The 16,521-nt window shown below is 55.5% G+C and overlaps 1 protein-coding gene across 2 annotated transcripts; it reads left to right on the forward strand.

Moving 5' to 3' along the window:
• The first annotated feature begins 5,974 nt into the window (after positions 1 to 5,974).
• Positions 5,975 to 16,121, forward strand: Pitx1 (paired like homeodomain 1). 2 transcript variants are annotated; one of them, XM_041660138.1, is made up of 4 exons: positions 5,975 to 6,035; positions 11,134 to 11,370; positions 13,496 to 13,728; positions 15,573 to 16,121. In XM_041660138.1, exons 2-4 carry the CDS (start codon positions 11,202 to 11,204, stop codon positions 16,113 to 16,115), a joined length of 945 nt encoding a protein of 314 aa, XP_041516072.1. In that variant the 5' UTR covers positions 5,975 to 6,035; positions 11,134 to 11,201; the 3' UTR covers positions 16,116 to 16,121. The 2 variants fall into 2 exon arrangements, with proteins under 2 accessions (XP_041516072.1, XP_041516073.1); XM_041660139.1 differs by lacking the exon at positions 5,975 to 6,035 and adding an exon at positions 10,482 to 10,532.
• The last annotated feature ends 400 nt before the right edge of the window (positions 16,122 to 16,521 follow it).

The following is a 16,521-nucleotide window of genomic DNA, read 5'->3' on the forward strand; positions in this document are numbered from 1 at the left end:
AGAGACTGTGAGGATGGAGGCCCAGGAAGACAGAGAAGGTGTGGGGACAAACCCTCACAGTCTGTAAGTATTAAGAACACAGAGAGAAGTCCATTCACCATCAGACTAATGAGGGTCCCTGGAGGGGTGGACAGGCAGAGCCTGGAGACCCAGTCTGAGCTCTGTCACTTCCAATGTCTCAACATCTCAGTCCTGAGAGAGCTGATCAGGTCCTGTGGTCCTTGTCTAAAGCTAAAGGAACTCCTGCCCAGAATGTCACTAGCAGAGGGCGGGCCTGCATCTGGGCGCTTAATCCAGGGCTGTGTGATTCCTTAGTGGCAATCTCTGGCCAGTAGCTGAGCCTCTCCCAGCTTGGGTTCCTCATCTGAAAACCTGCTGACAATTGGCTGTGGTGAGGAAATGGCCCGTGAGAACGATGCAGCACAGACCCAGTACAGATGATACCCAAGAACTGTTAGCCCCTCTGCACACAGGTTTCGCCAATAGGCCGTCAATAGGTACAGGCTTGCTTGGACCACAAACGGCGAGGAGGAAATTAAAACAAGGCAAGGAACAAGAGGCCCCTGCTGCCCTGAGCAGACTGTCCTGTCAGGCGGCCTGGAGGGGTTTCCTTGCTCCTGGCCAGGGGCTAGGCATGTGAGTTCCTTACCAAATCCGCAGGCCCCTTACCCATCAGAGCTGCCTAGGAGGCCAGCATGCACGGTTCCAACATGAGTAGTTATTCAGAATTTAGAACGAAGGGGAAACAGAATGCTTCAAAGCACTCCACAGAGGAAAATGAGGTTCTAGGGAACTGGTAGGGTCTCCAGAACCAGTTCCTGGCGTGGCCCCAGGACCTACCAAGGGTGACTCTGATTAACAAGAAAGCCAGTGGCTCAGCACCAATTTCTCACATGTGGTCATCCCCATATCTCACAGTTCTACAAGGCCTGAACTCGCATCCCACACTGAACGGCTAAGAAGGAAAGGCTTACAGCAGTAAGAAGGCAGAGCTAAGATTCACACCCAGGCTGCCTTGCTAGGTGTCTTCAGCCCCAGGCTGACTCTGGACTCCTCATATCTACCCAAACGGTCTCAGCCCTCAAGTGCTGCCCCACTTGGGTCCGGCAGTGCTGATGTGTGCAGCTGGGAGAGAAGAGACAGCAGGGACCACGTCCCCAAGCAATAGCAATCTCTGAGAAGCCACCAGTCCTGCACGCCCAGGTTCCCACGACTGAGGAGAACAGCCCCCGTGACACTGAGAAAACATAAATATTTCATGGGCAGCTCCCTCTGGTAGGTCTCCAACCATGCTTTCAATTGTCATGAAACAATTCAGAATTTCCAACTCAGGGAAACGGGGCAGCCCAACCAGCCAGCCCAAGCAGGAGTAATTACGTTAAAAGCTTCCGACAGGACTGTTCACCATGCTGGTGCCCAGATTGCCTGGCTGTGGTTGTGGTTGTACCACTCAGGTCGCTAGTACCCTGTCTCCTCACACAGCAAGCAGACACATGGAAGGCAGCTGAGGTGGCAGCCAGGATGACAGTCACAGGGAGGGGGAACCAAGGCTCCCCAAAGAGGCAGGTCTAGCAAGATGGGGGCCACGACTTCTCTGTATATTTGCCCTGGCGCACTGTGGACTCTAGTGCTTAGTAGACGAATGGACAGACAAAAGGACTGGCAGAGAAACAGGAAGACAGACAGACAGCATGTAGGTGAGGTTGCAATAGCCTGCTACCATCTTAGCTCATGAAGTCCACTTGCCACCCAAATAGAATGCTCTCTCTCCTCTCTCTCTCTCTTCTCTCTCCCTCTCTCCCTCTCTCCCTTCCTCTCCTCTCCTCTTCTCCTCTCTCTCTCTCTCTCTCTCTCTCTCTCTCTCTCTGTTTTGTTTTTTGTTTTTGAGACAGGGTTTCTCTGTGTAGCTTTGGAGCCTGTCCTAGAACTAGCTCTTGTAGACCAGGCTGGCCTTGAACTCACAGAGATCTGCCTGCCTCTGCCTCCCCAGTGCTGGGATTAAAGGCGTGCGCCACCACCACCCCACTTAGAATGGTCTCTTTCCTTCACTTTCCTTTCCTTGTCTGGGTGCCTGGGGTCAAACCAAGAACCTCACACACGCTAAGCACGTGCTCTACCACATGCAATCTTAATCTTTCTAGAATAGACATCCAACACGCATCTTCCCACTCCAAGCCTCCCTCTGCTTCTCTTTGCTTTCTGGATCACACCCCACATAGATCTGTGGCATCTGGTTCCCATTCTTCACTGATGTCCCCATGTTTTCTTTCCCTTCTCACCTGTCCCCGGGCAACTACTGTAGAGGGCCATCCTCCCTTTTCTTCAGGAACCACAGTTCCTCTTGCTTGGGAACCTTTGCTTCCCTGGAGGGAAGGCGCCCAGGGGTGGAAAACTGTCCCCGGTAACTCCTTAGGCTGTCACTCAAGGTCCCTTTCTCTCCAAATGAGTAGAAGCCCTCTGTCTTCATCTGGGAGCCTGAACAGAAAGTGGATTCTCTCAAGCTTTTGCTTACCTGAACAGGTGGCCCAGAAAGGTTCCAGATCAGAAATCCTCCTAGCCCATGCAGACGCTCGGCAGACTGCAATGAGATAAATTTTTGAGATGGCCAGATAGTTTCTGGGTTTGTTTTTCCAGGCTTCCAAGAATCTCAGGGTGCAGTTGACTGATGTTCAAACTTAGTAATGCCTTACCAGATGCAAGAGAGACAGCACTACCTTTGCGGCCTCCCACCCCCTCCTCTTTGTAGACTAGGGGAGGTACTTACAGCTTCTGCTCCTCACAGAGCCCTAGAGCAGCGATCCTGACAGACTCTGCTCTCCCCTCTCCCCGCAGAGAGAGCCAGCGCCTCCTCCTCACTCACAATGAGCAGATTAGCACCCCCAAGGACAGCAGTTTCTTTGGAAAGCACCTTTATTTCATTGCCATTATCATCACCATCGTTAATATTCCTAATTATTATGAATGGGCTTTTGGAGGAGTGTGGTCACTACTCCTTCCCACGGTAGCCTACCTTCTGGGGTAGTTCTGGGGTAAACTAACCACAAACCGGAGCCACTCTTCCTCACCAAGTGATTGATTCAGAAGAGGGCTTGTAAGCTGTACCCCACCAATCAGCACCCAGATCCCCTTGCTGACCTCAGGGAGGAGGTAGTGGGAGAGACTGGGCTCTGCTTTCAGGGAGCTACCCCAGGTTTTACTCAACCATTATACAAATATTAATTTCAAAAATGTAGCAGTGAGAATTGTGAAGAAAAAATAAGTTCCCCCTACGTTCATCGTGTTGCTGCTTGAAGAATCCCTAGGTCGTTCTTGGGGTAACTGTGGCCAAAGACTTTGTCTGTTGTGTTTGCTGTGAAGCCATGTGTCAGATTCTCTGAGACAGGGTTTCTCTGTGGCTTTGGAGCCTGTCCTGGAACTAGCTCTGTAGACCAGGCTGATCTCAAACTCACAGAGATCTGCCTGTCTCTGCCTCCCAAGTGCTGGGATTAAAGGCGTGCGCCACCATTGCCCGGCTCTCCTCAGGATCTTGTACTAAGACGTATGCCAACATCACTGTGTCAGACTGTCCTTGTACTGTCCTGTTGTCCTTTCCCATGATGCACCTGGAGGTCAGGAAATATATGCAGCCCATGATGCCAAGACCCAAAGAGAAAGTGTAAAGCATTCTTTTGAGGAAGTGAGAAAACAAGACCAGGGAAAGGATATGTTTTGGCCCCTCGAGGTTCACCAAAGACTTCTGGACTTTCTGTCACCCCTCAGCTCACCAGCCTGCCCTGCTGTCCTGGGTAGGAACTTCCTAGTAGCTAAGCAAGGCCTAGAAGCAGGTTTACTAAGCCAGAAAAAGGGTCCATCCCTGCCTTAATTGAACACAGTGATCACCTGAGAAAAGAAGGAACTGGAAGTGGCTCAGTGGGTGTCACCATTAGCATTAGTTGTTTGCTCAAGGGTCTCAAGGACACGCCCTTCATCGTTATCCTATCCAAAAATTCCTTAGGAATTAAGAGCTCTCGTTTCCCCATTCCACAGATGGGGAAACTGAGGCTGAACATTCTATGACTCCCCTAAGCCATAAAGTAAAGATTCAATGAAGATTCCAACTCTGGCCAACCTTTGCTTCAAGAGGAAGCTTTTGGGGGCAGGGGCACCCCCAGGCAATGCCTGGGAACAATGCAGAGAGTTTCACTGGCTACCCAGTCAAGTTGTTAACACAACCCAGGAAATCACCAGGGCACAGGAGAATGTCATCCCAGTCAGGCACCTATGTGCCCTTCAGTAAGGGTCCAGGGTTTTGTTTTTATGCTCAAAGATGCCAGTATACTGGGCAGTGGCTTTTATAAGGTGGGAAGGCCATTTTTACCATAAACCAGCGAGGAGGATTCAGGAGACATTGGCGAATGGGGATCAGAGGCTCCAAGCTAGGAACTGGCTTTTCTGCCAGGCGGTCCTAGGTCTGCAAGTACTGGCGACCAGGATTCTTAACCCTTTCGACCCTGTGAGCTTGGAGCTCTGCATACCCGCTCTTCTGGTAGAATAGAGATTGTGGGGTTTCTCTTCCTCAGCCTAGCTCAGAGTCTAACTACCCAGACCTCAGCTAGCCTGGACCTGCAGATTGGTGCCAAGGTCTTGGGTCTCCCGGTTCCCAGGCCAGGTGGCCCTAAGGGTATCGACGAGTACCGAGGCAGACTTAAGTCTGGGCATCCATACAGCAGCTGTCGGCTAGAACTAGGCAGGGAGGCGCCGCCTTTGATGGCACCTCATGAAACATTAATGCTGGTCCGCTGCGCAGCCATCTCCCGGCACCTTACACCAGATCAGCGGCCCTGAATCTCATGCTCCAGGAAGATGGAGGCCAGGCTGGATTGCTCTCAATCCAGGAGTCCCAGGCCCAGCCGGGATCGCCTCTAACCTCTGAGCCCGGCCAGCCAAAGGCTCGGAAGGTCGGTCTGGGAGCTGGAGGAAGCAGAGACAGGTTCAGCCGATTGGGTTTTTTCCTCTCCCAGAATAGAAGAGTCTTCTAAATGGCCCCAGAGCACCCACTGGGGCACCCAGTGGGCTGCGAGTGTGTGAAGGGCTGACTACCAGTTCCCCTAAATTCTGGCCATCTCCCAAAGGCCGCTAGTTAGGACCAGGCCTACAGATTCACAGGACTCTATGCCTCTCTGTTCACCATCCCAGATCAGGATGACCGCTAGAGAGGGTTCAGGTGGAAGAGCGGGACAAAGGGCAGCGGCGGATCTGTTCGCTGTGATCGGTCAACCCTTGCCTCAGAAGCCCAGCGCTTTGAGGAGGAAGGACTCCCCCACGCACGGCAGGTATACAAGGGTGCCCCCCTAACACTTCCCGCCCCTACACACAGAAACCCCCGAGTCTGTCCTCAGTCCTCTGTGAGTAACAAGGTCTGCAGCAAACACTCCTAACTAACGCGCAGAAACCAGATCCCAATCCGCAAGTCGGGCAGAAAAGTGGGAAATGATAGACCCGGCTTGACCTTCACCTGACAGGACCCAGGAAAACTCTGGCCAGACCTCAACTAAACCAAAATCAGACAAGCCCCTCGAGTGCCGGCTGGAAACTGAGACCCTGGAGAAAGTGTGCTGGGCCAGGCTGCGACCCGCGGGCTCCGTCGGCCCAGGGCTGAGCCCCTCCCTGTGCACGGAGTCCTGTGCAACCTCTCCGGACCCGGCCGCGGCCGTGAGCTGCACCGACGTCGCCTGAGCGGGCAGAAAGGCCCCTGCCCCACGCCCGTGGGACTCCGCGCCGCCCCCTCCCCTCGGGTCCGAGAGCCTAGCTTCTCCCCACCCCCCCATTCCCGCCTCCCCGGCCGGTGTCCCCGCCTTCCCCGCGGGCGTCGGGCGACGGGCGGCGGCGGGAGGAGCGGATTGAACCGAGGCAGCCCCGACCTTGCGCGCTGGGATGTAACGAACCGGCGGGGACCCACACTGCCGGCAGAGCAGAGCGGGCGGCAACCTGATCTGCAGTCCGCGGAGGGCGAACCCGGAGCCAACCAGCCGCAGACACAGCGCTGCCCCGGTACGGTAAGAGACGCCGGGTTGCGGCGAGGGGTCGCGGAGGTGCAAGGGGAGGAGGCGACCAAGGCCAGCGCTGTTGGCTCCTTCGTGCCTGGGGTCCCGCCGGCAGCGCAGAACCGCGCGCCTTCGAAGCAACGCGAGGAACTGGTTCCCGCGCACAGATGGATCGTGCCATCACCCGATGCTAACTCACCTACCCCGTGGGCCCACTCGACCCCACACCCTCAGAGGGCAACCGCGTCCGAGACGCGGACTCTGGCACCGCAAAGGCACAACCCTGGAAGCCTCTGGAAGTGCAGGACGCAAGGGCCTGCGGGAGACAGTGGCGGGATAGCCGGCCCGCAGCCGCCTTGTCCAGGAATGGGGCCCCACCGCGAGTGGAAACGCTGGCCCCTGGGACTAGCTAGGGACTTGGGGCATAGCTTCGCGTCAAAAGGGTATTTTCACCAAACGAAACTGCTTCATTCGTTGGTTGGTTCGTTGGGGCAGCAATGCCGCCGCCGAAAAGCTGTGGATACCAGCCTGACTTTTTTCACCCCGGACCATGATGTCCAGCCGCCACCCTCAGAGTTGCCCCAACCCATGGTAGCCCCCTCTCACTGGCACAAGTCGGACTTTTCCTTCCAAATGCTCTTTGTAAAGTCCGATGAAGTCCTTGTGGAGACTGTCTCCCAGTTGCTTGTTGACACAGAAGCCCTGGGCATACACTATTTCTCTAGAACCGGGTCTCTAAATTCCGAAATCTCCTACACTGAGACGGACTAAGACTGAGGCAAAGCCAGGGCTCCCCGAGGCTCACCTCTGACCGCAATAGAGGGCATCTCGGGTTGAAATTCTGGGCCCCGAGATTTTTCTATTTAGGAATTCACCAAAATCTAAGGAAATATTGAACCCAATTTGATGAGAAACAAAGGCTCGGATATTCTCTTAGCATCTCCCTGATCTCTGAAAATCAGCTAGAGTGCCCCCCAGGTTGTTGTCCACCAATGGATGACGAGGACTAGGGAAACTGCCCGGTGTAGAGTAAAAGCAAAAACTACCAGCAGCAGGGGCAGGCCGGAAGAAGACTCCCTGCCCGCTGGTTCCCCTGTGGCTTTGGGCCTTGGTGCTTCCACCAGAGAGGGGATAAAAGGAGTCTGGGCTTACAAGTGAAGCTGCTTCCTTCCACGGGAGCAACTGATAACGAGTGAGACAGGCTTCCAGCACCCGTGGAAGAGTGGAAAACAAAGCCCTCCGCTCCACAGTGAGTGGCAACCACCACCACTTTCTTAGCCGTCCTGTATTCCCTTAGTTCAGACATTCCCCAGAACCAGAAAGCATGGTAACAACAGGGAGTGAGCACAGGCCTGGAGAGCCAGGAGCCTTAGCAGCTTGGAGAAGCCAAGCTCTATCTTTCCATTGTACCTGGTGGCCGGTTGTCCTGCCCAGTCAGTGTTCCCACACATTCCTGCCCCTCAAAGAAACTTCAATGGGCAGGAACCTTCTGAGAAACTGACAGAATCCAACAGGTTGCTCCAATTTCCACCTGAGCACTATGGGTCTGTCTGTAATTGCTTGTATACCAAAAACCAAACAACAAAACAAAGAGCTTTTATTGGGGAGGGGGTATTAGATGGGGCAAAAAGAGGTAGGTGGTCCTTGATGCACTCCAAAAACTGGGTTTTCTAGTTTGAGCTTCTCCACAGCCTAAGAGGCTTAGGACTGGAATGTCCCAGAGAGTCACGGATGGCCCTGGGGGCAAGCCATGGCACATTCCTTCCTTTTCCCTAAAATCTCTTGATTCTAGGAGCGCAGAATTTAGGGCAGTATACTCACACAGGGACATAAGGATGGTCCCCATGAGAATCCCTCACTCGGCCTTCATAAGAATTAAATCACTAAACCATCTTTTGGCCAGATTCTGTTTCAAATATGCCCAGCTTCAGCAAAGGTCCTATGCTGGCTACTTCAGCTCTCCACCACCACAACCCTGGCTCCTCCGGATCACAGTCCCCAAGTTTCTAGAAAGGATCGCTGGCTCTGAAGGTAGTGGGGTGGCCAGTGGACTAGAACTCCTGGACTGCTGGCTTCAGTAAGCCCCCTTCCCTCCACTTCTCCCATCCCCTCTCTGTGTGATCTGGAGGCTGAGACAGCAGTCAGACTGTGGAACGTGAGAAGTAAGATTCAGGGAGAGGTCAAGCAAGCCAAGTCCCTAAGCCACACATTAAACTGAAGGGGACTGCCGGGAGCCTGGGCTCTGGAAAGATTGTTGGTTCCTACCTATATGCACGCTCACACGCTCAAGAAGCCCCTGCTTAGCCTAGGACAGTGGGTGAGGCAGGGTCGCCTTCTTCAACACACTCAGGATCAGGGTATAGCCTTTTGCTGGTCCTCCCCCTACCCATGCTCATTCAGTATCACTTAAAAACAGACTGCCCCACCAGTCCCCATCTGTCTCAGTGCTTCTTTGGGGCTCAAGGTCTGTGAGGATAGTGGAAGGATTATCTAAAAGGGTCTGAAGACCTTTCCACCCACTTGGTAAACCTGGAGGTCTCCAAATAAAAAGAGTGCTGTGTCTACTCAGACCAGTGCTAGAGACTTGGGTCCAGAGGGGAACGCAGAGGGAGCATAATAACTGCATTAATGTGTCCACAGTGGAAGATCAAGGAGTGAAGTCACTGAACAGTCCCCATCCTATAGGTCCTGAGTCATAATACCCATGGGCAGACCATTGCTGTTGTCTCCAGGCAGAGGGGCACTGGTCTTTCCCACCTTGGCCTGACTTTGATGGGCTTAGAACATACCCCGTAACCCCTGCTATCCAACTTCACACCAAACAGCACCTGTGTGTGTCCATGGCACACAGCATCCATCAGGGATGCAGGTGTCCGTGTGCACACCGCCATCCTTGTGCGCTCAGGGCTGACCTCTGAGGTAGTGTCGCCTCGTGGAGGGCATCGTGGGACACCTGAGTACCTCCTTGAAAGGAGGTGTTTGCTGCTGTAGAACATTCAGCCAAGAAGTGGGGTAAAAAGTGGAGCCCAGGGACTGCTGGTCAACCATGCTCTGCCCGTGGTCAAGTTAATTTCAACCTCGTGGTGATGAGCTCCACTTGCAAGGAGAAGTCAAGAGTCCCCGGGCCTAATTCAGCTCCCTGGGAAGCATATACCTCCAGCTTTGCCTAGATTCTGCCTCCTTGCAGTCAGACAGGGAAAATGGGCCAGGCCCTAAAGAGCTGGGCACCTTGGAGGAAGGCCAAAGGAGTAAGAGGCAATCTTGGTCCCACCCTGCATATCTGCCCTTGCCCCCACAATTCTCACCAAGGAACCCAGCCCGGCTCCCTCTGGTGATGGAGAAGGCAGGAGGAGAGTCAAAGGCAGAGCCTTACACGAAGTGCCACTACCACACTGACACCTGTAGGACCTGTCCAAGAAATGACTGCAGAGAGAAAGATGCCCTGGGCTCTGGGCACTGAGCCTAGAGAATGGGGAAGTGCTACTCCCCCAGGTCCCACCTACCAGGGCTCCCACCCCACCAGTGGCTGGTTCAGGGGAAGATCTGCAGCCTAAGGGTCTCCTTGTGGCCTGAGAAGCAGGTTAGAGCCACCTCAGTTTGTGACCTGTTTACTCAAGACGCTGAGGTCCCTGGGCCAGTTAACAATTGTTGGATAAAATCCCTGGACAAACTTCACTGAAGCTTGAGGACTTAAGGAGGGGACCAATCTTGGGAGCCTAGGGGGTAAAGTCTTTGCTTGGCGAGAGGGGAGTTCTGCCGCTATGGTTTCCTAGCACGGTATAGGAGACTCTAGGCTTCCCAGGCTCTCAACCCAGGGTCTTGAAACAGCAGTCACCTGGTCTCCCAGGCCTATGCCTGAAGCCCTGGGAAGTCAGAAAGCAAGCCCCACGCTGCCCGCCGGGCGCGGGGGGGGGGGGGGGGGGCAAAGTTACCCTAAAGGAGGGCAGAGACTGGCAAGGCCTACCTCGTGACTGCCAAAAATCCCTGATCTTTGGAGGTGGAAAACAAAGGGGGAGGTGGAAAAGGTAATGGGCCTGGCTGCGCTCTTGGGGTCTCCAGCCCCGCTCACCACGGCCTAGGGCCAGCAGAAACGTTTCGTCTGATTAGAAGCCATCATTTCTATCCCAATCCCGGAAAATTGACTGCGGTGCAGAGGAAGGCCTGAGAGGCAGCCTTAGGGGAGAGTGTCCAAGCTAATTAGAAGACAGCATCCGGGGGCCCATTAGAGCTCGCAGGCTGCTGTCACTCAACCGGCCCGAGTTCCTGGGAGAAGAGACTGGGGAAGGAGGGGCCGGCGGCCCCTCGAGGACACCGCTGGGAGCTGCGGGAACCGGGAACCGGCCCTTGGCTCGGTCCCCGCCCTAGCGCTGGCTCGCAGGCGCCGGTTCAGAGCGATCCTGCTCGGCGAACCTTCACTCATCCTAGGTTGTTCTCGCCAGCGGCTGGGGACTTCGAAGCGGCCCAGACAGGAGTTGACTCTCAGCGAAACAAGTCATTTGGGGCCCCAAGGTGGGCACCAGCCGCGCGGGACTTGCAGGCCAGATGCGTTTCTTTTGTGCGGCCGAGGGAGAAGTCGGTGTGTCACCGGGGAAGGAGGGAGAGGCGCGGTGAGGCCGCGCGGGGGGGGGGGTGAGGCGGCGGGAAGGTGGCTGCGGAGGGGGAGGGCGCGGGCGAGGCTGGGAGGGAGGGAGAGAGGGAGGGAGAGCGGCGGAGAGGGCGCGGCGCGGGCGGCTCGGGGCTGGATTCCGCCCGCGCTCGCTCGCTCGCCCGCTCGCGCCCTCCCTCCTTCTCTCCCAGCCCCCTCCCACTGAGGCCCACCCCACCCACCACCCCTGGCGCAGGGACTGCTGGAACCTGGCGGCGCGCGCTGTCGTTTTCAGACAGACTCTGCGGGCTCCGTCCCGAGCCTTAGAAACCGGCCTCGAATCCGGAGCGGGGCCCCGGCCGGCCGGGCGGCTGAGGCCGGAGCAGCGGGAGCGCGTGGCGGAGCACGGAGCCCCACGCACGGCCCCGCAGCCCCGGGCAGTCGATGGAGCGCGGGCGGCGTCGCTGCGGGCGCGGGCAGCCCTGGGGGGCAGCCGCTTAGGCGCCGCGCTCTTGTGCCCAACAGGTCGCAGCCAGGGCGGCCGGGTGCGCCCAGCCCCGGCCCCTGGAGCGCCCGCTGCGGTCCCCACCTCCATGGACGCCTTCAAGGGAGGCATGAGCCTAGAGAGGCTACCCGAGGGGCTGCGGCCACCTCCACCGCCGCCGCACGACATGGGGCCCAGCTTCCACCTGGCCCGCGCCGCCGACCCCCGGGAGCCGCTGGAGAACTCCGCCAGCGAGTCGTCCGACACGGATCTGCCAGGTAAGCGCGGCTCCCCGCGGCGTGCACCCAGCCACGGCGCGCACCCAGCGACTTGGCGCTCAGCCGGGTCCCCTCTGCGCCTCGGCATTCAGGAGCTTTCTTTTTCACTCCCGATCTCGACCTGACGGTGAACGCGGAAATTTACACACACGCTCGCACGCACACGCGAAGCCACTTCCAAGCAGTCCCCATAAGCCAAGCCCAGAGTGGGACTGACAGCCCGGGTGTAACAGGAGCAAATAGCACGCGCGAGGAAAAATAAAAAAGTGAAGTTTTCCCTAACTGGCCGCTGAGGAGCCGCAGGGGCGCAGGGCAAGCAGCCGACGGAATAGGGAACGGAGGGGAAGGCGAGACAAAGTACCCAGAGAGACACAGGAGGGCGGACACCTTGACAGACCGGGAGGTGCAGCTGGAGGAGAGGGTCCTAGAGGAGGATTGGGCGCACAGACCAGACCAGAAGAGAAGGGTCAGTACAACGGAGCTCCGGGGACAGCGAGAGCGAGCCGGCCAGGAGGCGCGGCCTGACTCCGGGCAGGGCCGGAGGAACACTGTTGGAGGGATCCCGCCCCACGTGGACGCCACAGCTCCAAGACACCAGGGGTCCAGCCAGGGCGGGTACTAGACTGACTTTACAAACTCCGCGTTGCCTTTTTCTTTTTTCTTTTTCTTCTTCTTCTTCTTTTTTTTTTTTAACCAAAGAGCTGGGCCCTCGGTTGGGCGGCTACGGCTGTGGAGGTTTCCAGGCTCATCTGGTCTCGGAGCGGCTGCGGTTCTCGGGGTCTCAGCCCCGAGTGGCCGCGCAGTTCTGGGCTGCCCGCTGTTCCCGGCCCTGGGCGTCTCTACTACATTGATTTAATCTCTGTTTGTTTCTGTTTTCCATCTCTAAGTGACTTTCCCCAGCAGGTCTGTTTGCTTGGTTAGAAGGCAAAGCTTTGACTGTACTTTTGTTTTCAAAAGTTTTAAACGTGGTGTTGTTTGCTCAGGGGGGAAAAAAAGCTATAGTTATATAAATTGGCTTTCAAATCAAATCAGCGGGGAAATTAACAGTTTAAACCGAATGCGTCTTTGAAACAATTTACTAGCGCGTGTTTCTCTGAGATTTCAAACATCTACATGCAGCACGATTCTTGGAGAAATTTTTAAAAGTCAATCCAAAATGGCGCATTTCTCTGAGATTTTTCCTAAAACCTGTTTGTAGCAGTTTTATTTCGTGAATTTAAATTGTCTAGCAACAATGTATTTCTCTAGGGTTTGAAAATCTCTACCAGGGTGTTACTGTGAAGAGTCTAAAATTTCTCTTCAATGATACATGGATTTTTTTTAGAGAAATACCTATCTGACTGAAGTTTACACACATTTGGCTGTGTATTTAGTTTAGGGGTGTGTTTGCACGAACGGTTTTGACTCCTTCATTTACATTTTCACTGGTTCTGTCTGCCTAGCTTTGAGGATTTGCGGATCTTTCTGTTTTTAGGTAGAGCGCTCTGAACTTTTCTGGGCTTCTGTTTTGCTTTTAAATTCCTTTTCTTTATATTTGAATGTTATTGACTGTGCGCATCTCCTGTAGCTTTAAAGAGACAGAGAAGCCCGGGTCATTTAGACCCAGATCTGTCTATCTAGGCTGCAGTTGGTGGGTTTTCTAGACCTTGAGACCCGAGGTCGTTGTGGCTCTGACATAGCCCTGACAAGAAAACATTTCAGGCTACCACCGGGTTCTTACCCCACAAATCTGCTAGCTTCAGCTGGAAAGTTCTGGTATTAGTTCAGAAAAGCAGAGGTGCTCCAGTCAGATTTAGGCCCGCCTTAGTTTCCAGACATAGCGCTCCTTTGCTGGTGACCAGAGCTGCAGGGCCACAGCCAGTGCGGGATACAGGAGCAGGCCCGGCCAAGCCGGGAACCCAGGCCCGGTTGGGGCGTCTGGGCTCTTCTCGGTGGCAACGCCAGCCCTAGAGGTGCCTACTGAGGACCGGCACCCGGTCGGCTCTTTTCCAGTGGGGGACCGTTCCCACGGCCCCTGGCCAGGGAGATGAGAGGCAGCCACCTCTCCGCAGGCGCTTCGGTGGAGCCGGGACCGGGTGCAGTAGTGTTAGCCTGAGGTGACTCGCGCCCTTCCTACCTGCTGCAGACAAGGAGCGCGGCGGGGAAGCCAAGGGACCCGAGGACGGCGGCGCGGGCAGCGCAGGCTGCGGCGGAGCAGAGGACCCAGCCAAGAAGAAGAAACAGCGGCGGCAACGCACTCACTTCACAAGCCAGCAGCTGCAAGAGCTGGAGGCCACGTTCCAAAGGAACCGCTACCCGGACATGAGCATGAGAGAGGAGATCGCGGTGTGGACCAACCTCACTGAGCCGAGAGTGCGGGTGAGCGTGGGGCGCGTTTCGGGCTACCCTCCCTCTGGCCACCGCTGGCGCGGCCCACAGTAGCTCAGATTTAACTCTGACCTCGCAGGCCTCCCTCCCCCTCTCTCATCGGAGACCCCACTTTAGGCCCCTGCCACCCGTGTCAGCTAGGCCCCTAGGCTGCTACTTCCTGAGCCCTTTTACCTGACCCGCAGGAGCTACCGCAACCCCCCGTCAGAAGACCCCGTTCCCTACCCCAGGGAACTCTGTCAGGTCCTGGAGTTACTCAAGGTCTGAGATTGGGCAGAGGAGTCTCTGCCGCTGAGGACCTCGGGAGCTTTGAGCCTTCACCCCCTGGAAAACGAAAGGGAAAGGCAGGGCGCGCTTGACTGCCCCGGAAGGCCTGAAAGGTGTAGGGGGGTGCGGTGCGGGGTCTCGAGCCTCTCGGAACTGTGGTCTCATTCTGAGTATACCTTCTCCAGACTGCTTTTGGGATATTTTCCGAGCTTTCCAGACCAATCAGCCAGGCACTAGCTGGACCTTTGCCTAGAGCTCTTCCCCACTGTAGGTCTGGGGTCCTGTGGAGTGGGACTCTGGTAGCTAGTGGCCCTCCCGCTCCTTATCATTTGCAAGGCCCCTGACCCAAAAGCACACTGTATTCTGGCGCCTCTCCCACGGTTCCCAGCAAATGCTATACTTTCTTAAAAGAGGGGTAAGAATATCGTTTTTTCTCGAGGTGGCAAATACTTAATCAGACCCTGAAAGCCCTTCTTGAGCCAGTCCAAAGTGCCACATAACCCACAGAACCCCTGCCATAAGTCCTGCTTTCAGCCCGCCCCAATGAGACTGGTCTGACCCAGTGGGACCCTGGATGCAGACCGAGTACCCTATAATTCCGAGCTCACTAATCCTGCCCAGGTTTATGGCAGTAGAGGTGGGGTGGGGCTGGGTACATGGAATCAGGGCCTGTGAAAAGCTGGGGTACACGGGTTCTGGGCTGGAGAACAAGCTAGGAGGTCAGGGGGCCAATGGTGGGTAGAGAGGTGAGACTGGGGAGGACTTGGTTGGGGAGAAAAAGGTGGTTCTTACCAATTTCTTAGGAGAAAATGGAGGCGGAGATTAGAGAGAAACTAGTAAACTTACGGAAATTAAATATTTGCAGAGAAACGTATTTGGAATATATTTAGGCAGCAGGAAAGAAATTAAATATTTAAGGGAGAGGCAAAGAGGTTGAGCATTAAGAAAAAGAAAGGATCAATTATTTAAGAAAAGCAGTAGAGGCCAGATATCTGGGGGGATAAACTAAATATTTAGAAAAGAATAAAAATGAAGACAAAAAACAAAGAAAAAACAGACTGAAGTTTAGATAATCAAGAAGTGAACAAAAATTTACATTTCGGGCAAGAGGAAAATTATTAAATATTGTGAATACAGATGAAAACAAACTATTTGAACAATAAAACTCGTCTCAAAAATCGGAGCCCGTAATTTTCGGGGAAGGAAAATGTTTTTGTGTGTTTGAGGAAGAAGAAAAAGATTGAATTATTTCGAAGAGAGCTGGTGCCCACTTGGAGGAAATGGTAGAAAGAGGGGGGGGGGACGAATATTTGTTCGAACAAAAGAGAATCCGAGTTGGGGAAAGAAAACCAATTTAACTTGGGGGGGAATGATTTTTAAAAAGCGGGAAAATGGGAAGGAGGGCTCGTATTTTCTGGAGACAGGAAAGAAACCATTACAAAAACCTCAGCAGCGGCGGAAGAAAAGAAGGGATGTTGGGAGAGGGGGCAGCAAAGGCTCAGGTGGGGATGAGGGCCCTTCCAGGTCACCGTGGCCCTGACGTTTTTTACCCCCGCTCGCTTCCCTAGGTCTGGTTCAAGAACCGACGAGCCAAGTGGCGCAAGCGGGAGCGGAACCAGCAGTTGGACCTGTGCAAGGGCGGCTACGTACCGCAGTTCAGCGGCCTGGTGCAGCCCTACGAGGACGTGTATGCCGCCGGCTACTCCTACAACAACTGGGCCGCCAAGAGCTTGGCACCGGCACCGCTGTCCACCAAGAGCTTCACCTTCTTCAACTCCATGAGCCCGCTGTCCTCTCAGTCCATGTTCTCGGCCCCCAGCTCCATCTCTTCCATGACCATGCCGTCCAGCATGGGCCCGGGCGCTGTGCCCGGCATGCCCAATTCGGGCCTCAACAACATCAACAACCTCACCGGCTCCTCGCTCAACTCGGCCATGTCGCCGGGCGCCTGCCCCTACGGCACCCCCGCCTCGCCCTACAGCGTCTACCGGGACACGTGCAACTCAAGCCTCGCAAGCCTGCGGCTCAAGTCCAAGCAGCACTCGTCGTTTGGCTATGGCGGCCTGCAGGGCCCGGCGTCGGGTCTCAACGCTTGCCAGTACAACAGCTGACCGCCCCGCCGGGTCCCTGGGGCCGCCGGCCGGCAAGGCGCAGGGGAGCTCGCGGAGCACCGCGGGGCGCTCGCAGCACCGCGGACCTCGCTTCAGCGCAGCCCCTTCCTCCCCACCCCGCCTCCAGGTTGGTTTTGTGTTTGCTTTTCCGGACCCCATTCTGCCCCCAAAGAATAAAAAGGAAAGAAAGAAAGCCAAGGGAGGGGGGGAAAAGCACAAAGACGTCGGAGAAAAATACTGGGGCGGGGGGGGGGTGAGTTGCAATTTCCCTGGAGATGGCGCAGGTGGTATGTTCGGCCCCACGGGTCCCAGCTGTCCACTCCACCGAGGGAACGAGGCGGAGGAAGCCAGCGCCAAGGCAGCAGGGAGAAGACACCCTGGTCGCCTGCGTCCGGGCGGGAGCGCC

This window comes from Microtus oregoni, unplaced genomic scaffold, assembly GCF_018167655.1.
Source record: "Microtus oregoni isolate MIOR12 unplaced genomic scaffold, Mior012 000011F_ref0000422, whole genome shotgun sequence".
NCBI classification, from domain to species: Eukaryota; Metazoa; Chordata; class Mammalia; order Rodentia; family Cricetidae; genus Microtus; species Microtus oregoni.

Coding starts and splice junctions, on each gene's coding strand:
- Pitx1 (XM_041660138.1), top strand. CDS start 11,202: ATGGACGCCTTCAAGGGAGGCATGAGCCTAGAGAGGCTACCCGAGGGG. Junction 11,371..13,495: donor GTCCGACACGGATCTGCCAG/GTAAGCGCGGCT, acceptor TACCTGCTGCAG/ACAAGGAGCGCGGCGGGGAA. Junction 13,729..15,572: donor TCACTGAGCCGAGAGTGCGG/GTGAGCGTGGGG, acceptor TCGCTTCCCTAG/GTCTGGTTCAAGAACCGACG.